Below are 24,522 nucleotides of genomic sequence, written 5' to 3'. Positions count from 1 at the left end.
TGGTTTATAGTTGCTTGTTGATTTTGATTTTTACTTTGTTTTAATTAGTCTTTTTCCTGGTCCCTTATTTAGGTTTTCTAAATTCCTGCTATGAGACCATCCGGTATTTTTCTTCTTTTTTCTGGCTTATTTCGCTGAGCATCATGGTGCTTTGATCTGTATTTCCCTAATGACTAATGATGTTTACCAGTTTTTCATGGGCCTGCTTATTGTCTGTGTATTTTCTTGGGTGAAATGTCTATGCAAATATTTTATACTTTTTTTTTTTTAAATGGGGTGTTTCCTTTGGGTTAAGTTTTGAGAGTTCTTTATATATTTTGGATATGGCAAATATTGTCTCTACGATTTGCAAATATTTTCTCCCAGTCTGGAGCTTGTCTCTTGATGCTGTTGACAGTGTCTTTCACCGAGCATATCCAGTTAAACATTTTCATCTGTTATAGATGATGCTTTAGGTTTTATATCTAAGAAGACTTAGGTGTGATGATTGGCTCCCCAGTTTTAGAGTTTTTGTTTGTCTGTGATCCACATTGAGTTAATGTTTGTGTAAGGTGCGATGTATCAGTTGAAGATTATTACTATTTTTTACATTACTATTTTTTACATGTCCAGTTGTTTCAAACCCATGTGCTGAAAAGCCCATCCTTTCTCCTGAATTGCCTTTGTATCTTTGTCAAAAATGACTTGTCTATATTTGTGGGAGTTTATTTCTGGACACTCTGTTCTGTTCCTTGTGTATAGTAAAGTGTATTCTTTCACCTAAACTACATTCCTTGATTGCTGTAGTTCTTAACACTGTGTAGTGTGCGCTCTCCACATTTATACTTCTTTCTCAAAACGATTTTGACTGTTGCAGCTTTTTGCCTTCCCATATGAATTGTAGAATCAGCTAGTCTATATCTAAAACATACTGCTGGGATTGTGATTGGGCTTGCTTTAAATACACAAATTGGTTTGATAATTGACTTCTTAACTATTTTGAGTCTTCAGTCCATGAGCCTGATATTTCCACAGATGAAGTTCTGTCTTGATTTTTTCTACAGGGCTTTGTGGTTTTATGCATAGCCCGCACATCTTATGTTGGATTTACACCTGTGTGTTTCATGTGTTGGAACCACAATGTATGATTCTTTTTAGAATTTGCCTCTAGTTGGTAATTGGTAATATATAGAAATACAGGTAATTTTTGTATTTGACCTTGAAAAACTCACTATTTCTAGGAGCTTTTATAGATTCTTGGGATTTCTGGGTAGAAAATCATGACTGCAGGTAGGGAGTGTTTTAGTTCTTCCTTTCCAATCTGCATGTCCCTTTTTAAAAATGTGATTTCACCAGTTAGTGCTGAGCTGAATAGGAGTGGAGAGAGAAGACTTCCTTGACACAGCCTCAGTACCCAGGGGTAACCCTTCCATCTTGATCCACTTGGTATAATAATAATCCACTTGATCCACTTGCTGTATAGCTGTACTGCCTTATTCGAATATATAGATAATATATGTGTGTGTACAGTGCTAGCATGTATATATTAGTTGATTAATTATAAAATGATTAATTATTAACATTATGCAGTTTTCTTCTAATTTTATTTAGAAACGAGGACTGCCAACATGATGTGTGTATTTCCAGTGCAAATATGTACCAATAAGTACATGTAAGGGGTCATGGTAAATGCTTTGTACTAGCTACCTTCAGGCGATGAGTGATGTCTTATGAATCCTCCCCCGTAGTAACAAACATATTGTCTCAGTCATAGGCGTAGTCACCTCATTAACCTGCTCCCTAGTCGCCAGACATTGGACGCATAGCCCTCTTTTCCTGCTATATTCACGCATCCTCACCTACAGGCTTTGACACGCCTGTGCCTTCTTATCTCTGAGTGCTGTTTCCTGCAAGTGGAGTTGTCTGGTTAGTCTTGCCATTTTCAGGGCTGTTGACTCTCCTTGGGAGAAAGCGCTCCTCCGACCAGCCGCTTCACTGACAAGAGTCTGACTATTGGTTAGGGCTTGAGCTGCTTTGCCATGGAAAGTTGCTTAACCTCCGAGCGCAGTCTGACCAACAAGAGCCAGATGTAGTTTGTGGCACCACGTTTTCAACTTTGTCCATTTCCTGACTTCCCTAACTTGATATGAACCACCCAGAGATGTGGAGCTCAGGGACATGGGCTTGAAACCCAGATTTGAGAGAAAGTCGTGTGACTCTCTGGGCTTCTGCTTTTCCACCTGCAAGGTGGCCATGGGACCCCCAGCCTCATGAGCTGGACTCAGTGGACCAGTGAGAAGTGGTCAGAAGGTGAGCGTGTGCAGAGAGGAGGACCTGCCTTGGTCCTGCTTCTGTGCGAATCATGGCCCTGCCTTGGACTAGCCATGTGGCTTTTTTGGAAGGCAGCTGTGCTCACCACTGTACCACCAATGCCAACTCGTGTGGCTTTTTGGATAGGTCACATACCCACCCAGGCTTCCCTGTCAGTTCATGTGTAGATGAGGGTAGTCAAGGCAGGGTCATCAAGGCAGGCTAACGCCAAGCTCTCCTGCAGCTGTGCGGTGCAGGCGGACCCTGAGCAAGTCTGCAGCGCCCACTCCGGGCATGGCACTTGTTTTCTGCGCTGTGGAGAAAGTGCGTTTCCTTTAAGAACCCGTAGTCTTCTGAATGAGGAGCAGGCTTTCTGCAGGAGGTCCCGGTGCTGGGCTGCTTCTCACTTCTTAGCTGGTATGGGAGGAGTCCAGAGAAGTTCTGGGCGTCTCAGAGGTCCCACTCCGTTGGTCTGGGTGGGCAGCTGGCACAGACTGGGTTCTTCTCCAGAAAAGTTTTTTCTCCAGTCCTAGGACATTGTGCCCAATCTGAAAAAGCAGTACTTCACAAATTGTAAGATTTAGGGGTTAATAAGGGACCCCAGTGTACCCATAAACATATTAAAGGCCCAGGAGGCTCCAGGGATGGGAGGGGCTGCTAATGTTGAGCTCGCCTTTTCCTAAACAGGTTGAACGCCACCCCCTGGAATATAGTCTAGAATTTGCACGTAAAAAAATGTCTTCTCCCCATGACTTTATTGTATTTAAGGTAAAGATTCTCTCCTCCAATTTCAGTCACTGTGCCCGCCTCCGTGGTTTTTGTACTCATGTTATTCTTACTCATGTGCTCATGTTTGTCTTTCAATCCATTCATTTTCGAAAAGCTTCCTTCTTTCAAAGGAGTCTATGTCACTGCAATAAAGGGGAAGTCAGGGCCACTGGGAGACATGCCTGAGGGCAGAACAGAGCTTGGTGAGCCCCTCACCTGGTCTCTGAAGCACACCACCTGGGGCAGGCCCCTTTCCAGTTCATTCTGTATGTTTCCCTCTTTCATGGTTATGTGGGGACACAGGATCCCGCCCCCCTTCACAGAGTGGGAGAATCAGACACAAGCTGAAGTGGCCTCTCCCCTGTTGGGCTGGCGGCTGCTGGCAGGCAAGCTGTGCCAGGTTTAGGCCCTGTGGGCTGTGCTCCAGCCCTTATCTCCAGCTCTCTGACGTACATAGCGGACTTTGGGGGCTTTTCACAGTTTGGATTCATTTAATTAATTGAACCATTCCATTGTCTCAGGAGATGTCAAATAAAGGGGCATTTTTATTTGACAATCATAACAAAGACCTGTGTGATGATAAGAAGATAAATTCTGTATGGCTCTTCTGTCTACAAATTAAAGTCCCGTGAGCTGACTGCAAATTAGTTGTTCAGAGTCTAGGGATTATTTTCTTGGGCCAGTAACAGATGCCTTTTGGCAAGATGAGAACTTTCTAATTCCCCCAGTGTGTACCCCGCTTTCCTTTTGTCTCATTTGAAGGTAGCATCACCTCTGGATGCAGCCTGTCCAGCTGCTGGGTCATTTAGGTCTGTCTCCCATCTTAGGAGACACACGTGGCAGCAGATTGTTAGGAGCATGATTAAAACAAGACTCAATAGAAACACACACACACACACACATACACACACACACACACACACACACACACACGCGTGAGCGCATGCGTCATGTCCGTGTCAGAGTCCGGGTTTAGTATTTCACTGTGGGAAACTAGTCAGGGTGCATAAGGCCTCTTAGTATTATCTTTGCAACTTCATGCAAATCTATAATTATTCCAAAATAAAAATTAAAGAACAAGAAGGTCTTGATCCCACCCAGGGGCCAGGAGCCAGCTGCCTCTTGGGCATCGCCAGCGTTCCTGACTTCCCCCGCCCCCCTCTGATGTTTGAGCTTCGTGTGGAAGCTGCTCCATTGACCTGAAGGTGTTGCCTTCCCACAACAGGCAGTAAGTTGATTGGTGCAGAGTTGGCCGGGAGGAGTTTGTGGCTCCCTCAGGCACCCAACCCAGTGGAGTGAGCTCTTCTCTGTGGTGTCCTGTCATCTTGATGGAAGGTAGATTTATATAAAGAAATCTTGAATTTTTTCTGTTAGGTCTGATTTCACACACAGTTAAGAGGTTGATCTAAACCTGAAGAAAAGCAGTCACCAGCATTTCCATGCTGGCCAGTGAGACAAAGATGAACAAGGAAGCTGAGGGTCAGCCGGTGTGGTGTGAGCAAGTGGGATGAGCTCCAGCTGCCAGCGTGACTTGTCATGTGCCAATCTGCCTCAAGGCACTGCTGTTTTGCCCCTTGGGGATGGTGTGCCGTGACCTGTTGTTGAATTAGGCCATGTAGAAATGCATGTGAATCATTCTCTCCCCAGCATTAAGACAATGTGTGACTTAACAACAGCTCCCACAAAAGGGAAGCACAAGGTCACTCTTGATGAAATGGAAGTGGTGACAACAGCAAGCCGGAGACAGTTGTAACATGAATTCATGGTGGAGCTTGGGAGCAGGCTGGGAGGACTGACAAGCCTCCAGGTGAGGGGACTCAAGGAAACAAATCCCATAGTTCTCATACCTGTGAAATGTGTCCCCTACCACAAACCCTTTCAGGACTCATTTCAGATGTTTGCTATTCCTTTCGCAGACAGAGAAAGCTCAGACACCTGTGGGAACAGCTGAGACAGGCTGTCTGGAGGGGAGGGAGGAAACTAAGGGACCCTTATGAGGCTTACTTCCCCGAGTGCTCTGGGAACTGGGCAGCCATCTCAGACACCCACGTACCTGCATTTGATGCAGATAGTGTCTGCATTTGACGCTGATGTTCTTCCTGCCAAAATATATTGCAGGCCAGTGAAATGCAAACACAGTGCCGTGTTTGTGAGCTGAGGTCCACACACATGCACTGCAGACAGGCAGAGCCAGTGCTTTGCACGCGCGCCTACTGCTTTGCACGAGGTGGTGTGTGTGTCTGTCCCAGGCATAGCATCCCCATCCACGAACAGATGGAGCCAGACGCTCACTGCTGTGAATTGTTAAGCAAGACCACCCCAGTGCAGAAATCTTTATTATGTGATGTGGTTTTATCAAGTAGACTGTGTGAGCATACCGGGTTTATGGTGATTATATGGGCGCGGAGGAAGGCATTCAAAACATACATACCAGGTTTTCAGCACTGGTTACCATGGGGAACGGCTGAGTAGAGCAGTAAGCAAGACAAAGATTTCGAACAACAACAAAAAACATGTTTGATCCATGAAAAATTATACTTAGGGGCAAGCGTGTGTGTACCTAGAGAGGTGTGGCAGGATAAAAACAAAATGCTAGTGGGGTTCATTTCAAGGTGTTGGATTGTTAACTGAGTTTTATATTCTTTCTCAATCAGTTGTGAGTGTTTCACAATGAATACTTTATTTTTAGAATCATAAGAGAAACCCCATCCTAAAGCTCTTTTCATTGTGAGGAAGAAATTTTATATCATGTTTTAAAGTTCTCAGGCTCAAGCCTTGGTGGGGGCAGGCAGAAATGAAGTGTGGCAGAAAGACCACACTTGGGGGGTGAGAAACCAAGTCTGAATCCCAGAGATAACAAAGCTCTTGTGAGCTGTGGCCCCAGAGAACTGGGTTTGTATCTTGGCATTGTACCTTACTTGTGACCTTGACCTTGGCCACATGACCTTGGTTAGAGACCTTATTTGTGCCCCAATTACTTCCTCTAAAATGGGAAGTCTCCTTCAGGGTCATCGTACCTGACACATCATAGGCACTTAAGAAACATATTTCCACTGAATGAGGAATGAATCAATGAATGTGAGCTTGATTCAGTGAGGCTGTAGATTGAAAGTCTGAGCTGCGTGGCAAGTACTCAGCCAAGGTAGTATCTCTCCCTGATCCTCATGTGGTTTTCCTCAACCACTGTGCTTGGGAGTGAATTCAGTATAGTGGGGTCTTGTCGTAGCCCGAGTTCCCTGTTCCACAGTGTAATTGTATATAGGGATGGATGTGGACTTAGTCAACTGCTTCTTTACACCTCAGTTCCCTCATCTCTAAAATGGGTGATGTGACAGTACCTTGGAAGGATTTAATGAGATGATGTATAAAACCTTTACATGATGCCTGGCAAAGAGTTACTGTGGTTCAGCAGGATGTTAAGAGCATATTCCAGGTTGAATAGCAGGTGCTCCTGTGAATGGATAGAGTATCACAGAGCACCTGACACTGACTAGCACTTAGCAGATCCAGGTAACATTCATCAGGTGTCAGCACCCTGAGCTGGTGGGCTTGGAACCCACCGGGGCTTATTTTCATCATGGAAGAACAGTGTGTGAAGGCATTCTGCAGATGTCCCCTTGTGAATGGGCTCTTCCGGTGAAGAGCTCGGCAACAGAGAACTATGGCTATTTATGACAAGCACCTTGTATGTGTTTCCTTACAGGTCCTCCCCCCACACCGCCCCCCCCAACTTGGGTCTGAGTTACCAGTTGCTAAACATTTTTAACATTCTTGTCCCTGCAGAGAAAACGAGGTGCTCAAAGTCCAACTGAAGAAATACGTAGGAGCTGTCCAGATGCTGAAAAGAGAAGGTCAAACCACTGAAGGTGAGGTGGTGAGGGAAGAAGCGGGCTTGTCGTTGTCATAGCCCCTGCGCCTGGCACACAGTAGGCCCTCAGCAGGCTGTGAGCGCGTTCGTGGATGAATTAGATGAAGGGTGCCAGTCAGGGTTTTGGAAGCCGAAGTAGATGGGAAGCCCTGCTGTGTATTTTTGCTAAATGCATTGTTAACATTGTAAGACTTGCTAGATTATTAGCAACAGTTCAGTTGTCTCAATTTGTATACTTAGGGGATTTTATGTCTAGGTCTTGAGATCTTTCCAAGGATCTTGCAACTTGATTTAGTCCTGTCAGGTCAGGGCTGAAAGCAACCTGCCAGAGCGATGGAGACTCAGAGCCCTGGACTTAGGCTGACTGGGTTTCAGTGCCGCTCTTAGTTTCTTAATTTCTCTGCCCCTTGATTTTCTCATCTGTAAAATGGGATTAGTTGACAGTGCCTACCTCATGGGGCAACCGTGTCAACATCTTAGCACAGTGCCTACTGTGGTGTAAGTAGTGGATAAATTTTAGCTATGTATTACTCTCCAGAAACAGAATGTGTGGGATCTGGATGTAATAGCACAAAGACTTGAGTTTCCCCAAAAGCATTTGTATTTATTATGGTCTCTGTTTGACCAGGTTTAATATGTCAGTGAATGTTTTTCCCACAACATGCCTTGCTTCCTTCATTATCCATCTGCATCTGTTACCAGTCAGGGAACGATTGCAGAATTGACTGTGGCTTCCTCTGGGGACTCACCACCCTTTTCCTGTAGATATCAATCTTCTGGCCCCAGATTCATTTCATTATGGTCTGTATGTTTGTTTGCCCAGCACCTGGCTTTTGCATTCATTTGTCCATTTGATCTATGTTTTGGTGAATGGTATTTGTCTTTGTCTAACCCTTTTCCCTTTCCAAGCAGTTTCAAATCTATCCTCCTTTGACACAGTGATGAGTAGGTATTTCCCCATCTATTTTAAAAAAGTTCATTATTGGAAGCTCAAGAGAGCTTAGGGGCTCATATATGTATCTGGGGAGGAAATGAACTCAAGTTTTCCTCCAAGTCCCTGGTTCTCTTGCGTTGTACAGTTGATTCACGTGCAGAGAAGTCACCTAGGGCACCGAGTCAGTGGTTCATAGAGGAGAAGAGAACTCCCCTTCTCGGGATTGGAATGGGGCTCTGGATTAGCCTGACTAGGTATGCGACTCTCATGCAGGTGATAGCACACTCCCACCCCCCTGAGAATGCACACTCTATTTAGTACTTTGACTTGTTGCAATAAGAAATACAAGACTAGGGAAAAGGAAGCACCACTAAACTTGATTTTAACTTCAAACGTCAACCCCTAGACAAGACATTTCTGACTGGGAGCATGTTTGGAGTGATTCTCCCACCTTGCCCAAGTGGGTACACAGATCCAGCCAGCACAAGATGGGTTCTTGTGGCAGCTGAAGTTTCTTTCCTAAGACCTGGCTGGAATGCTCTGGGACCTAGCTGGCTTTAAGCCCTTTTAGGACAGTGCTGAGAAAGTCCTGACAGAGGCTGGTGCAGAGAGGATGCGGCCCTGTGTATCTCACACAGCCGCAGTGCTGTGCTGCCTGTTTCTACCATGTGGTTGGCCGGGCTGCTGCCTGTGTTTGGAGTGTCCCCTAGGGAAGGTTTGTGTGAGAGTCTTGAATGCAGGCATGAGCCGGACTTCCCCCTGCTGCCTATTGAAGTCTGCGGTCCACTCCTTTCACTTGACAATAGTGAGCAGGAGCCCTGGGTCAGTGACTGAAGCAGCCTCATTGAAAGCCAATTCAAAGATGGCGCCGTGGCCTCCTTTCAGGAGCCTCTACCAGTTCTCAAGTGGTGTCTGTTACTCAACGAAATGGGGGCTCCTCAACCCAGCTCACTGCTGGCTCCATTTGTTGAGAACCAATGAGTGTGCACCATGGCCAGACTGAGGTGGCCTTGGGGGTGCCCTGTCCAGATTGGGGTATCTGGGGGGTGTAGAAGAGTAAATACAGGCAGAGTTTGAGGAAGGAATGCTTGCTTGCTGACATGTCCTTGACCTCTGGTGTTTAGGCACGGATATGATGTTCCAGGTCCCCAAATTCTAGGTGAGACTTCAGAAGGCATTTTCTACAATAGAAGCCTTTTCCCTGAGTATGTCAAGATTTGTTTTATCTTTGACAACAAATTGTTTATGAAACTGTGAGCTCATTAGTAGGGAAAAGAGTGAAAGTTCATTAAAGGCTCAGATGCCCCCAGAGTTGAATAGATTGCTGATCCTCACCTTCATTATTACATTGTTGCTGTGGAAAAGTACCTCCAGGATTAAAAAACAAAAAAGGTCAGCTGAATATGAACCTTTACAATATGTGGTTGACAACCTTTGACTTTATGGGTATCAAATTTCAGATCCCCACCCTCCTCCTTTCTTAAGAGAGATAGAACCCCTCTGAGGGAATCACGAGCTAATCAGCACAATGTGGAGTGGGGCTTTGGGTGACCCCAGCAACTAATTGAAAGAGTGCCTGCCCCTCCCCAGCTGGTTCAGGAGTGAGGGTGGGTTACTCACCACTCAAGTGCTGCCTTTCCTAGATACAGCTGTATTTCTGGAGCTCATCCTGGAGGGTGGAGGCTGCTATCATTGTGCCTCTCCCCCATAGACCATAAGGTTGCGGGCTATTAAGTCCACAAGGAGTTGGCTCGGCAGATAAACTTCCATTGTTTCTCTTACCGGCCCCTTGACCTTTCTGTGGCTGATGGAGTTGGGCGGCCTATCTCCTCCTGGAGCCAGCATGGAGGGTGAGCAGGGGTCACTCTCTAAACTCAAGTTTTCCTCTCAGGCTTATCACTGAAGTTTGAAACAGGAAGTGTGGCCACTTGGTTTCTTGCTAGAGATGTCACTGAGGGGCCTGGGGAACAGGTGATCCCCTTAACCTCAGATATCTGATGGGTTTTGCTGGCAAGAGTAGGAGTGGACTTGCATTAGCCACACACACAGAGCAGTGTACTGTCAAAGGAGTGATTTACTCATTGGTAGTGAGAAGGAGAGCCTCTGGGTAGACCAGATGCCCCAAAATATGTATTTTTGTAGGTTGTTGCTGTGAGGGTTGAATGCTAATTGACGCAGCTCAGGTAACATGCTTGGATCAGAAGCTGGGATTGAGAAGAGCTGTGGTAGAATAACAGTCTCCCCAAGTCCACCTCTTCACCCCTGGAAGCTTGCCTCTGCAGCTTTAAGCAGCAAAGGGGCTTTGCAGGTGTAATTAAGTGAAGGATGTTGGGGTGGGGGTGGTCCTAGCTTATCTGGGTGACCCCAGTGTAATCATTAGGGTCCTTAGGAGAGAGAGGCAGGAGGGGGTGAGAAGGAAGATGTGACAACAGGCGCACAGGGGTTGGAGTCTCTCTGAAGAGACAGGAAGGGAATCAAAGCAAGAAATATGGATCCTTTAGGAACTGGGAAAGTCCAGAGTGGATTCTCCCTCCTGAGTCCTCTCAAAGGAAGGCAGCCCTGTCTGCACCTTGATTTTAGCTCATTAGTCCCATTGGGGACTTGTGACCCCTGAACTTTAATATAGTGAATGTTTTAATCCACCGAGTTTGTGGGACTTGTTAGAGCAACAACAGAAAGCAAATATAAAAATTCAGTTAAATTGAGGTATTACATTTGTCCCTGGTGAACTTGGGGGCCATTCCATCTAGAGCTTAGAGCCGGAGGTTGATGTGTTAAAGGTCAGAAAAGCCTCCCGCCCTTCCGCACCCCCGTGTGGTGTGCCTGTCTGGCCACGCAAGGGGAGTCCTTGCCCCTGTGATGTGCCGCCCCTGTCTGGGTCACCAGATGACATCTGTTACCGGCCTGCACTGGACACGGGAGGAGACGCCTAGAGAGCTGTGTGGCTGAGGACCCGCTGGCCCCTGGCCCTGTGGCATCATTCTTTGGGTGGAGAGGCTGGATTCTCTGAATGTCCCATGGAGGGGGGGTCCAGAGGCGCTCTTGGCTGCGATCTGAGCTTATTCTCTGTGCCAGGGAAGGGCTTCTCCTGCCTGCCATTCCAGAGGGATGGCGGGGGTGGGGGGTCTGCCTTGTTACATGGCTGGGGTTGTCTCCCCCATCTGCCTGTATGTGGGGCATCACTGGGGTTCCTGTAGGGTCAGGTGCCATCTGATAGCTTTCCTTTGACCAGCTTCCTCACTGGGTGTTGTAGGCGGGACTCTACCCTCCGCCCTGCCCTTGACCCCGGCCGGCTGCCTCCAGCTGGGTCTTAGGCGCCAGTGGGCTCTCAAGAAGTGTGCTTTCTTTTCCATTGGGCCTGCAAGGCGGGGTCCACTGGTTACCTGTCTCTGTTTGGGACCAGGAACGAGCCCATCACATAGAGGAGCTGAGTTCTGATTCTGTCATTTGAACCCCTGAATCTGGGGACACCCGATATGAGCCCTGACCTTTTATAATAAAAGCCCTGTCCCTTTATTAACAAGTGTCACCATTACACCTCGCCCTGACAGTTTTGAAGCTTTATTTGGCTTTCCTTCACTCGCATGCTCTATGCAAACTTACCTCCTGCTGGACACGAAGGCCACCCTCTCCTTGTGAAGGGCTGCGCTTCCCTGGGGTCTGTCCAGGTCCCAGTGTCTGTCACCGTGGTGCACGGCTCCTCCTCCTGCCTTCCCCTACCAGGTCCTCTTCCACTATCACCCTGTCTCTCACCACTGTGGCCTGTTCTGTAGTGATGCATTTAAGGCTGCAGGCTCTTGTCAGCGTCTCCATTTAATAAATCGGCTGTGGGCCCAGGGAGAGAGGGAGAAGAAATGGTCTGTTGCCGGTAGCACTAGAGCAGTTAGCACTGAAGGCAGGAGCGGTGGTGACAGGGCGGCCAGGAGCCACTGTAAAGGTTCAGCCGTAGAGACTAAAGAAGCCAAACAGGAAGTCCTCACCCCCTCTCACGTGCTGGGTCTCTGCCTGAGCGTGACTCAGGTGCCCCTCCACGCTGCATTCGCCTCCTGCTGTCACTGGGGGTGCAGTTTCCTTGGCTCCCGGAAAATCAGGGCGGGCAGGGCAGTGCAGGAACCTGCTTCTGCAGAGATGCCTGGCGAGGCCAGAGGATGGGCCTACGAGGAAGGTGGCGCCGCTCTAGGCCGCAGTGGAGTGTGACAGCCACCCCAGAGCCACCCCTTTCCTCCCGCCCCTCTTCTCCCTGGGTGGCCAGAACCAAACCGTGTGCCATGTCACAGGGTCAGAGCATGAGGGTCTTGGGACTGGACACAAGACTTGGGGAAGCAGAGCTGCTGCGTCTCCATAGCCACGGTTTCAGGGAGACCAGGCAAGCTCTTGGCGGTTTTCCCCTGCGAGCCTTCTCCATTCCACAGCAAAGAGAAGCCACCGCCCTGAGAAGGGGCAGCGGCACAAGCTTTCCAGTTGCAGGGGCGATGGGGGAGGGTTGGGCCTGGGTTGAATTTTAGCTGTCATGCTAACTCCAAACTCTGGGAAGAAGTTTTTAATCTCGGGCTTCAGTATTTTCATGTGAGCAGTGAGGTCATGATGCTGACTTTATGGAATTATTTCAAGTTTAAAAGGGATGACACGTAAAGTGCCAGGCAACTGTTGATGTTGCTTTGGACTGGAGATGCATTTGAAAGGGTGTCCCGGCTGCGCAAGGTCAAGGAGCATTAGCAGAACACCTGTTCATTCATTTCTGAAAGTGGGTGAATAATTGTGGTGGTAACTGTATAGTAAACCTCTTTGATAATTGTATAGTAAACCTCTTTGGAAACATTGAGGCATTGTCCTGGTAAAGCAACATTTGTCTCATTAACCAGTTTCCTGACCTTTAAATAATTACAAGAACAGGTAGCTCTGGGACCTGGTCCTGGCTAAGTGCTCAGAACTGGTGGCACCAGGATGATACTCCAGGGACAGTGGCCCACACGCTCATATTTTAAAATTAGAATTTACTGCAAAAGTTCAAGGAATAATGTCCCTAACTCCTAATGTGCTCATCACTCAGATTTAACACATAATTTTTCATATTTATTTCAGATTAATAAAATGAGAAGTTACAAGGGTAGTTGAGGGTGTCCTGACTGATTGTACCCACAGAGGTTTCCAGACGAGCTCTGACTGCCCCAGTTTGGGTGGCATGCCCCCTTATACCAATTCTGGGGGTGGGGTGGGGGTGTTAACATTCTCTTTGACTGAGCCAGGCTCACGTGCCCAGGGAAGGGGCACAGTGGGAGCAGCCCCATCCCAACATGGGATCGAGAATGGGGAGGGGCAGGTCCCCAGAAAGGTGAGTTGGATTCTAGTAAGAGGGATGTTAGCAGCAGAAACACAGCTGGCCTTGCACCTGTGCAGCCGACAGGGGAAACAGTGGCAGGTGCAGAATTTTTATATATAGAGTTTGGTGGTTTTGTGGGCTAGGGACTCTGGAGGTGTTTGTCTCGAGTCTGCACCAGCAAAGCATGCCCTGGTTTTTTTTTTTTTGTTTCATTGAATTGTATGTTTATTTCGGATAGTGTGTCAGGTAGGATTAGTTTAGCTTGCATACAACAGAAAACCCAGACAACAGGGACTCATGTACGAGTTTTCTTTTTTCTGACAACACGCTGGAAGTGGTCCAGGCCAGGGCTCGTGTGACGGTGTCACGCTGGCTGGGACTCACGCTGCTTTTTTCTTTTTGTTCTTCCATCCACAGCATATGGCCTTTTAATCTCCATGATTGCTCATGGCCCCTAGGTGATGGCTGGTGCTCCAGCCACACTGCTGTATTTTAGGCAGGGAGATGCAGAGAGTGGGGAAATGCAGAGCGTGCATTTCACAACTGAGTTCTATCAGGATTTAAAGCTTCAAGGATAGTGTGTTTCCTTTGAGGAGCTTGTCAGGACCCTCCCTGCCTCCCTCAAATGACTTTTTTTTTTTTTTAAATATTCAAGATGTCAAAATTTCATTTTTTTTTTTTACCTTTTTATTGTATTTGTTTTGTTCTGACATCCTGTAGTCCCCATACCTCTCCCACCACCGTATCACCTGTGACCCATCCCTCCCGTTTTGCCCCCGCCCCTTCTTTCCTGCATGCCTCAGATCCGTGGTCAGCTATGGTCAGCTTGCTTGTTTTGACTTTCAGATGACTTCTTACAGCTCTTGGGGCCACCACTGAATGCAAGGAAAGCTGGCAAATGTGGTTGTTTCATTGGTACAAGAGGACTTGTACATCCCTCTGACTTTGGGGAGGGCGACTGATGGAAATTGTGCCAGAGGGGTTGTGACTGTGCCCCGAGCCAGCCTTGAGTGCCATCACCCCTGGGAAATCTTCACCAAAGGTACATGGCCATTGCAGGAAGCACCTCTACTCTCTGGTTCTAGAAGTGACCATGACTCTCTGCAGATCTCCATAAGGGAGAACATTTTATTTGCTCAACCTGATTTTTATCTCCCGCAAGATGCTTTCCTCTTGTAAATCACTGGAGAAGCAATTGCCTGGAAATACCAAGTATCGATTCATGATTTTTGTTCATTTCCTTTTTATTGTTTGCTGGAAACAACAACCCAGAAACAGAACAGGAGCACTTGAGTGCTGCAGACCTCCTGGCAGGCTGAGGCCAGACGTGTATTTATCCTTGTCGCTGTTACTTTTTAGGGCCATCCCGGCTTTGTGATTATCTTTGTGCAGTTTGTCAATCAGCGTCTCCTTTGGCGTCAGCTCCTCTCCTTCCTGGAAGCTGACAGGTGGCTTGTTTTGTTAAATGCCACTTTGGTTCTGAAAACTGCTCTGCTTTAAGTTCCTAATTACAGCTTTCATAAGGCAACTGGTCATTTTACTTTGCTTGAGTGGGTAATGATGGCTTGTGCCTCGGCTGAGAGTGACTTGTCTAAATGTTTTCTTTTTTCTTGGATCGAAAGGAAAAATAGGCATCCGATAAAGAGATAAGCCAATCTTCGTGTTTCGCTCGTCGATGGCCTCAATCTCAGCCTCTGCAGTCAGAAATACACTCCATCCTCACCCCTCTCTGTGGAAAGGCCTTCTGTTCTGTCTAGAATCTTCCTTCTCCCCACACCCTCTGGTCAGACATCACTGCTTCAGGACGCCCCCTGTGATTCCCCCACATCACCACCCCCGTCAGTCACTCCCAGGTCTATGGTATTGCCGCAGTATTTGAACTTTCAAAGTATTTCTTCCTTTCTTGGGTGACACTCAATCAACACTGGCCAGGGTGTGAACTCTGTGAGAGTGGGGCTACCTTGGTTTTGATGCAGTTGTGCTCTTGGCCTCTAAAACATCCTGTCCCCTGGATCACTAGCTGTTTGATGAGTGACTGAGTGAAGGCAGGGATGAGTTGGTTGAGTACCTTGTGATAATAATAGCAAGCGTTGATTGAGGGGCATGTGCTACCTGCTCGACAGGCTGCCTTCCTGGGAGCACGCCCCTAGCATTGCCACACGTAGGCAGGGACACCAAACCCTAGGCAGCCCAGAGGGTAGAGTAGGGCCAGCCTGCGCGGGTTGAAGTCCTGGCCGCATGCTGTGTTAGATAACCATCGTCATCACTGTCGCCCAGCGCTTCGCCCAGAGCACACAGCTGGGAGTGGGAGTGGGGGCTGAACCCATGATGCCCTGCCACAGGAGTGAATGACACCCCCCGACCCCTGGAGCTCACCTGCTGCGGTGGCTGGGCCAGGGTGGAGACGGGGCTCCGGGGCGCCCTCTCCCATCCCGTTTCCAGGCTTTCCAGCCCTAGCTCTCCTGGCAGCCACACCAGTGAGCAGAGCAGGCCAGTCCATGGACATGAGTCCTGTGCTGTCCTTCTTTGGGGGCTGTAACCCCAGATTCAGCTGCCAGGCTCCTTGTTACCCTGCCACTTGTTTCTGACTCTTTCGTCATGATTTCACATTTTTAGAACCCAGCCCCTCCAACGCCCTCCTTCTCCAGGTGGAGCCAATTATGCTGGGCTTAGCTCTACCTTTAATTACCTTTGCCTTCACCTGCCTCTGGTGTGTCTCATTATGTTGCCATTAGCAGCAGTCCCGGTGCTTGCAGTTTGGAGGCCCGGTGTCTGTGGTCTTGACTTCCCTCTGAGAAACATGGATGGTTTGGAATAGACAGTAAACAAACATGCGCCCGTGGGCCCGAGCAGCCTGCTGAACTCACCGTGGCTTGCCTTAAAATTGTTTTTCAGTAGCTTAATTGTTGAAAAACAATTGTTTTTCTTTCTTGCTAAAACACAAAACCACACTCACTCTAAAGAATTTTAATAGGTAGCAAGAGACAAATAAAAAGGAGAAGGAGAAAATAAAAATCATTTTCAAACCCTTAACACAGGAGTGGTTGGGGATGCACTCTCCAGAGGGGGGGTGGCGCTCTGCTCGCGAGCGTGCTCTGGGTAAACCTGCGCGAGGAGCCTGGAGAGCCCCCCTGACTGCATGTGACTTCCTGGGCTAAGAGGAACGCTGGTGGCATGAAGGGACAGCCACAGGTGCCTGATGGGATGTTAACAGGAAAATCCAGCAGTGGTACAGCGTGAGTAGAAATTATGTCCAGTGACTATCAGCAGCTGGTCATCTGAAAGGCATGCAAGGTCAAAGGACAGTGGCTGGTAGAGGACGGGTCACTGCTGTGAGTTCTTTATCTGTGTGCACAAAATCACAAAGCCACTCAGACTCAGCAAACAAAAACAATGGAAGCAAACAGGGGAAACAGAGTTAGTAAGGCCACAGGTGGCTGGTTCACCCCGTTAGTGTCCAGGGCTCAGAAGTCCCAAACAAAAGATTGCTCATCTAAGATGGCGCCGTCCTGCCCACAAGGACCTGGAGCGCGTGGCAGCAGGCAGGCAGGGGCGAGGGTCCAACTCACCACAGCGGAGGCGCTCACAGGCTGGGCGCAGAGACGCCGCCGCAGAGCCCCGGCCACAGGCTGAAGGTCGGGGTGGACAGCAGCGGGCGCAGCAGCAGCGGAGGTGGTGCTGACAGTCGTGAGTGGTTAACAGCTCTTAGAGGTTACCTGGACACTGAGCGCTGGTCACTCACCAACTGTGCTGGGCAGCACTGGCCAGTAGTGCCAGCCACCAGCATCACAGCTCTTTGTGAGTTGTTGGCCCTCACCAACAACAAACAGCTCTTGAGACACCCAGTCTAGGGCCTTTGGTGCTCTTTTCGGGTGAGGTCAGAGGCAGGGCTGCAGGGCGGCGGCCCCTGGCCTCTGCAAAGCTCTTAGGCTTCTTGGCTTCGCTTTTCTGCTTCCCTTCCTTCCTCGGAGGAAAGTCCTTCTTTCTTCTTTTGAGGCCAGGAACAGAGTCCGCCAGAGCGTGTGTCCCCAGCTGCAAGGTCCAAGTCATGACCGGGCTTGGGCTGGGGAGGGGAGAATAAAATTAATTTTTGTGGATTCCCGTGACTTGTTATTATTCTTTCCACCTTTTTGGGACAATTTCTAGCTGTGTGACAGCTGTTATTTGCTATGATAAACAATACTGGCTAAATGTATTAGAGAATTGATTTCAGGAGAGCCATCACTGGAGAGCTTGTATTTTTACTTTTTTTAATAATTGGATTTTTTGAATTTAAAAAATGAGTTATGTATGCTCTTTCTAGCAAGCAGGACAGTACAGAGATGGGTGGAGTTGATCCCCTTCCCGCAGTGTGCCCACCTGAGGCAGCCAGAGTTCATCGGCGGACATGAGCTTGCACAGATCTGACCTCCCCAGTCATGTATGTTACTGTTCTGCCTGCTCCTTTTTTCCAAAAGCGAGGCCGAGGCCATGGCACACTTCTGCACCCCCTTGCTTTGTGCGTGAAGCCGCACTGGAGGCCAACCATGCCCACTGCGCTTCTCCACACGGCGCAGGGGTGAGCAGCCGCACAGAGAGCGCGTGACCTGAAAACCTGAAGCCGTGTGCTGTCTGACCCTTCAAAGTAAACGTCTGCGGACCCTGACCCGCTTTGTCCTCGGGTCACCCCATGTCACTGAGCAGTAGCGTGTCTCCCCCGGGTCAGCAGGGACAGCCCTAAGCCCTTCCCTCCCTGGCCTTTCACTTGAGCCCCGCACGTGGCTGCTTCAGGGAAAGGCCATTTCCCTGGAGATGGCATTTAGGGGCTAGCCCCGCATCACCCCCACAAACAGAATGCCCGCGGCCTGCGTGCACATGTCCCTGCATCCGGGCTTCCTTGTGGCGGGAAAGGCTCCCGGAGCGCAGTCCCGGGGGACGCTGCGTGCGCTGGGCGCCCTTCAGTCCTGCAGTCGAATGTCCTCTCTGACCGACATCTTTTCCTGGATCTCACATCTTTCATGAAAGTGGTTTTTAATCCTTTTTGACTGTTGCTTTTGGTAAGAAACACGCTTTTGGGTGACCTCTCATGCTCGTGGCGACCAGCACTTGGCTGTCCCGGACAGCCCCCACGCCCCGCGCAGGGCAGCCTCACGTGTCACCCCCCGCCCCGCCGCGGGTCAGCAAGCAGCATTCGCGACTCCTGGGATTCTTTTCTCACCTCACTCAATTTTGAGAAACAGCGTTTCATAGAAAGGGTCGGATTTGGGGATCTTGTGATCTAGTTCAGAAGCTGGATGTTTATCTGGGGGTCAAGGCCTTCCTCCATCTTTCCCTTTCTCATTTAAGGTGTAGCCATTATTCCTCCTGTGGAAAATTCATACATATTTTAATACATACTATTTTAATAGTTTCAAGGGGTGACACATACCGCTTTTCTTCGCAGATGGGAACTGTCCTTCAGTTTCCATGTTTCCCCCAAGAGCGCAGACTTCGGGGCTTGGCCACCACGTGCTTGGGACAGGTCTGTGAGCCATGCCGCCTCTCGGGGTTGTCCTCTTTTGCATCTGAGCCAATCACTCATCCATCAGATTGGATCACACCCTGCCCCCAGCATACACATCACTCATGTGTCGCTCACCCCTGTCCAGCTCCCACTTTGTCCCCTCTTGACTATGTTGCTGGCGTTGGCCTAACACAGCCATGAGAACTGTGACTCTGTTATTCCTTCAGGGTCCTGCCACTTTATTTTTGACTGATTTTAGTAATAGGATTCTTTCCTCCTCCCCTTGGCAAAGATAGAAACTAGCTGCAACGACAAGAAAGAGTATTATCTTATAGAAACAAGAAACTTGTGGTGCAGGTATGGCTGGATCCAGGTGCACAGTTTAAGAGGAAGAGCTCTCTCTCCGCCCCTGGGTTCTGCTTCCACTGTAGGTTTGTTTCATTCTCAGGTGGGTTTTGTTTCCTGGAGGGAGGAAGAGGCTTTGTGTGAGAGACAGGTTTTCTCCTCAGGCTGTGGGCAGCTGGTGCGGTATTTCAAGGGGGGAGTGACATGAGCCAGTTTGCAGGTTTCCTCCTCTCACATGAAGATCTGCCCGTGTCGAGTTGTCGAGTTGTTTCTCTGTGGGTCTAGAACTGGGTTCTGCCTTTAAAGGGCTAGTTACTTTTAGGCACCAAAAATATTTTTCTTTTCTTTTTTTCTTTAAAAAAAAAATTCTGACATTGTTTGAATTTAATGATTCATATTACGAATTATTCATGAAAATGATCTTTTAAGCGTCTTATAATAGCTGAAATTATCCTTCATTAGATACTGACAGTTCCTGTGATGGGTGTAATTATAAAAAAAATATTCTTAGGCTGCCTATATTCTGCAGTGTTAAAATTACGCAAATGAGCAAGGGATAAGAATAGAAGCTGAGTAGGATGGTCAGATCTTATGGGAGGAGGGAGTGGTGGCATCGCACATTTTCTAAAAATGAATAAATATGTGCCGTACACATTAAGTACGTTTTTATTACAGTCTGCCTCAATGCTCACCCTCTCTTCATTGGCAAGGGAGGGAATTAATTTTAGCACCCTGAATTGTTAGTAGCTCTTGCCCATCTATGAATTGCATGAAGGAGAATTTTTCCCCCCTTTCCTTCTTCATTCCACTCAGCATTTTCTGCCAGGCGCACTGTAGTAATCTGCGAAACTTCCCAAGAATGGCAAGCTCATCGGGGCGCTGAGCAGGGAGGAGAGAGCTTGGAGGGCGGAGGCAGCTCCTTAGGGGGCTCTCCGTGTCATGGAGCCTGTGAGGTCAGGACTCCCCTTGGTCATGTCCCCAGGATGGCCGGGTGGGACCTTCCTGGCTCATCTCCCACTTCTTGGGACTCACCGTGGCAAGTTTGGGGGCGGGGGGGAAACGCTGGGAGGAGTAGAGCTGAACAGCCCATTCATTGCGCTTTTTGTGAGTCATGGTGTCCAGGGCCTCGTGAGGCCTGGCCCTGCTGCCTTGCCAGGCCCTCTGCTGCTACGCCCCCACCTACCTCTTCCTCAGGGCGTTACGGAAACCCCCAAGAGAGCCTGCCCATAGGGCTGCCAAGCCGCTGGAGTGAGCTCTCTTGGAACTGGACCAGTCAGCAAGATGTTCGGTGGCGAGGCTGATTTAGAAAGACTCGAAAGGCTGACATTTATTTGGACCCGTGCCGTGTCGGGCTCTGTTCAGCTGTCCAGTGACTCACTCCAGCCCCACACAGCCCACGTGGTAGGTGCCATCCCGATCTTCATTCTGCACACGTGACAGAGAGCTTAAGTCTCCTGCTCGAGATCACACTGCAAATTAGAAGGGGAAGTGAGGCTGGTGAGTTTCCATAGACCGGGGCTGGGGCCCTGGGAGAAACCCTGACCTGCTCATCCAGGCCGTTCTCAAACCAGCTGGATTTTTTCATGTAGGCCTGAGTCAGGCCCCTCTTTTTCCTGTGACCACTTGTGATTTCATCCTGTTTCCCTGGGCTCGGGCGCCCGTCGTGCTGCCTGCATTTGGGTCCAAATCTGTCCACTCCCGGTGCTGTGTGCAGCGGGCACGGTTTGGCTCCTCCCTGCTGGTGCCCAGCAGCCCTCCGGAGTGTTGGGTTTTCTTCCAAAATCTGCATCCACTGCATTATGCCTTCAAATAACAAGAAGTGGAGTTTATTCCTATTATGTCTTGGAGAGCTGGGGTTGGCAAACATTTCCTGGAAGGGCCCTGGAGTGTTTTACACATTGTGCACGGTCTGTTTGTCTTCCTCCTCCTCCTCTTCCTCCTTGACCTTTCTCCTGCTCTCCCTCTTCCTCCTCCTCCAAGGTACAGTTTTTACAATAACAGACAAAGGCTGCATTTTCCCCATGGGGTATAGTTGGCCAGCGCTGGTCACAGCGTTTTTGGGTCTCGAACCATTTCGTCCCCCTGCCATCATGGGCCTGACTTCTGGGGCCGGCTGTCTTCCCGCAGGCAGGGTGCCTGCGTGGTCCCCAGAAGCCCTGGGCCTCCTTGCCTGGAGGTACCCTGGCCTGTTCTCACTCTGCTCCCTCCACACTGGCGCCTCGGACATTTTTCAAGGTTGTGGAGTAAGTGGTGTTAAGAGCGGAGGCGCTTCGAGCTTTCCTTTCTATAGTTTCTGCAGTGGACAGACACGACTTCTGTCAGGAAAGGTCCAACTGATGCACCTGATGAGCCATGGGCCGGGCGTCTGCGCAGGCACGCCCTGAGGGAGCTTCTCCCTGAGCCAGGCCAAGGGCTCAGCTGCTCTGCCTGTGGGCCGATGCTCTGCTTTGCAGAGGGTTGTCTTCTTGTCGCTCCATTAATGGCCTTTTGAGGTGACCAGTGTTGATAGTCCTCTCCTCCCTTTGCAAATGAGAGACCGAGGTCTCACGCAGGACTCTGTATCTAGCAGGTCCAGAGCTGGAAGCTGAGGTTGTCTTTGGATTCCAGGTCTGGGGCTCCAGCTGTGCCTCTCTTAGACATGAGTCATTCTGGATGCTGCTTCTCAGGGCAGCTTGAGAGGAGGGTTTCTGGAGCCAGACATGAAAGGGTGAACCCAGCCTCCTGCTGTGCAGCCGTGTGATGCTGGGCAAGTGGCCGCCCTGCCTGGACCCCAGCTTGCTTATGTGGAAACTCAACACGGTGATCATGCCGCCCCATGGGGCTGTTACGACTGCAGAATGAAATCCGGAGTAGGGGTAGCATTCAGGGGAGATGTCAGTATCACTGCTGCTTCTGCGTGGGCATTTTATTTTTAATTGTAGTCAAATGCATGTCACAGAATTTACCATCATAACCAGTTTTAAGCGCATCCTTGGGTTGTATTAAACCCATTCGTGCTGTGGTGTGGTCAGTCTCCAGAACTCCTTTCCTCTGTCTCCCAGGCATCTTTGCTGCATGGCTCTGGGTGTGTCATAAAGCTGGCAGTGGCCATCTGGGTCAGCTCGGGGGCAGGATGCTGGGTAGAGGCGACAGGGAGAGTTCACTGCTCCCCTGAATTGCGAGCTCCCTGAATGAGGCGCTCACTTGGGGCTCTGGCCAGATCTCACAAGCCCGGATGAGTCTTCTTAGTTGTGAATAGAGCCAGCTTTCCTCGAGCTATTAAAAATTACACTGATTTCAGCACCCAGCCCGCATTTACTTTGCCGTCCTTATTGTAGTTAACTCTACAGTAATGTGCTGCTGGAGTTAATGAAAAGGCCCTCCTGCCTTTTAACTCACCCTGGTTAGACGGATGAAGCAATCATGTGCCGTGTTCCACACTGGGAGAGCAGCCAGCGCCCAGCCATCTCCCGGCGCTCTAGTGAGCGGCGCATCGCCCGAGGTGTGGAATCCCTCGCATGCCAATGACTCTGGCTGCCCCACTCCTTCCTGACAATTAATCCTGGTGATGATTAATCTTTTTGCTCTCACATTATCTAAAAAACAGTCTTGTTCAACATTCTGGAGACTTCAAAAGTGCTGGATGTGTTCAATGTTAATATGCAACTATTCAGAAAGGTACAGAATAAACTGAATTAATATTGCCTGGGAGTTGGGGATGCTGAAAGCAGCAGAGGCCCACAAGTGAGGTGTGTGCTGGTGGGAAGCATGAATCACCTCCCCGCAACAGGAGAAAGTGCTCATGATTTTTTAATGGCCGCCTGAAAATGAGTGTGCGGTATTAAGGTAAACTCTTTAAAAATTAAGGCTTTTGTAATTCTGTAAGTTTAAAAGGGAGGAAGGGGGGGAAAGGGTGGGTGGACTGCCAGGTGTGTAGGAGGAGGCTCTTGAGGCTGATGGGCCTGCATGGGTTGCGGGGTCTCTGGTTCTTTTAGGAAGGGGCCTCTGCTTTCCCGGGAAGCCGGGTGCCGCGGAGAGAGCCTTCAGATCTTAGGGACATTTATTTAATACCGAGCCCACAGACCTGCTGCTTCCATCTGCAGGCAGTAGGATCTGGCTACGGCCCTTGATGCAGAGCTGGCTTGGATCTGTCTTGGGAGGGGAATGTGGACTCGAGTTCGTGCTTTAACCATTCCCAAGTGAGTTCCACACACATTCTAGCCGGGGACCCTGTGCTTGACGTTTCCATAGTCAGATGGAGGACAGATACTGACATTCACTGTACTATTCCTCCCCTGTGCCTGCAGCAGGCATTACTAATCAAACCAGATACTTTTTCCTATGAGCCCCCAAACTTAATAATCTTTCTCAACAATCTTTCTCCTGGTAGCCACTTCCAAATAATCAAGCCCAGCCGCCTTAACCCACCTCTTCCACATTCCACAGTTATCTCTTCCCTAGAGGGCACCAACACCCAGTCCCCCTTCTTGTACTCTGCCCTCTGTTTCCCCAAAATCCACAACATAGAAGCATCTTGTAAGGGCAGGAATGAACACAGTGCAGGTTTTCTGATCCCATGCAGACCGGGTAAAGGAGGAGTCAGAGTCTTCAGTGGTTTTGCCGGCTTTTATTGGGATTACCAGGTACACGGCAGGCAGGGGTGCTGGGGGGCCGGGAGGCTGACAGTCCTCCCAGACCCCAGCAAATCCTCACTCTCTCTGGGCTCTCTGGCGTTCTCTGCTTCTGCTTCTGCTTCTTTTCGTTCTCGGCTTCTTGGCTTCTGCTGGCATCCCTGTGATGCCGCCCTTAAAAGCACAGTCTTAGCCCAGGTGAATCCCATCTGCCTATGCCCACACCCTATTCCAGGTGCCCGCCATCAGGCATGCATTCAGGACAAGGATCCATCATCTATCCTGATGGCAGGAGGGCAGAAAATCCTAACATTTTCTTTACCCTACAATCTTTAGTGCCTTCCATTGCCATTAAAATTAAATCCATATTGCTTACCATGACTTGCAAGGCCCTGTCTGCCTCAAGCCAAATCTGAATTAATACCTGCTTTTGTAAATAAAGTTTTATTGGCACACAGCCAGTAACGTTGACATAACATCTACAACTTGAGGGCCCTAATTTTCACACACCCCTTCTAAGGTGTTAAAGTTAAAACCCAAAATGCTTTAAAATTCAGATTCCTTTGTTGTCCGAATTTGTTAGCAAGGTGCCTTGAAAGATGGCTTGGAAGCTGTTCTTTGGACTTGGGAACTGGTACTTAAACTGGGAAGCGTCATTGTTTTTGTCTTCCTGTTCGGGCAAAGAGTCAAGCAGTGATTTATCAGTTACAAAAATAGTTTTTATTTTTCAAATAAGCAATCACGTTCTCTTCATTAGTAACCCATCTGCTGGGGCCTCTGCAGTTCTGAGGAAACAGTCCTTGGTAAGCACAGTAGCAGGATTGCGTGGTCCAGACTAACCCTGCTTGTTTCGTGAGCACCCTTTATTGGAAGGGCGCTGTGCTGCAGACAGACCTGTCCTCTGGC

At 49.1% G+C, this 24,522-nt stretch overlaps 1 protein-coding gene across 2 annotated transcripts in view; it reads left to right on the top strand.

Moving 5' to 3' along the window:
* The window catches only part of SNX29 (sorting nexin 29), a gene marked incomplete at its 3' end in the record, with an annotated part of 282,630 nt that overhangs the window by 94,873 nt on the left and 163,235 nt on the right, over positions 1-24,522 (top strand). For both annotated transcript variants that reach the window (XM_084250522.1, XM_084250521.1), the window contains exon 13: positions 6,841-6,923. In XM_084250522.1, coding sequence (XP_084106648.1) covers positions 6,841-6,923 — 83 coding nt within the window. The remainder of the gene's footprint in view (positions 1-6,840; positions 6,924-24,522) is intronic.

The sequence above is a fragment of the Talpa europaea genome (genome assembly GCF_964194135.1).
Source record: "Talpa europaea genome assembly, chromosome: 12".
Lineage (NCBI taxonomy): Eukaryota > Metazoa > Chordata > Mammalia > Eulipotyphla > Talpidae > Talpa > Talpa europaea.
This window is presented reverse-complemented; position numbering and strand designations above follow the sequence as displayed.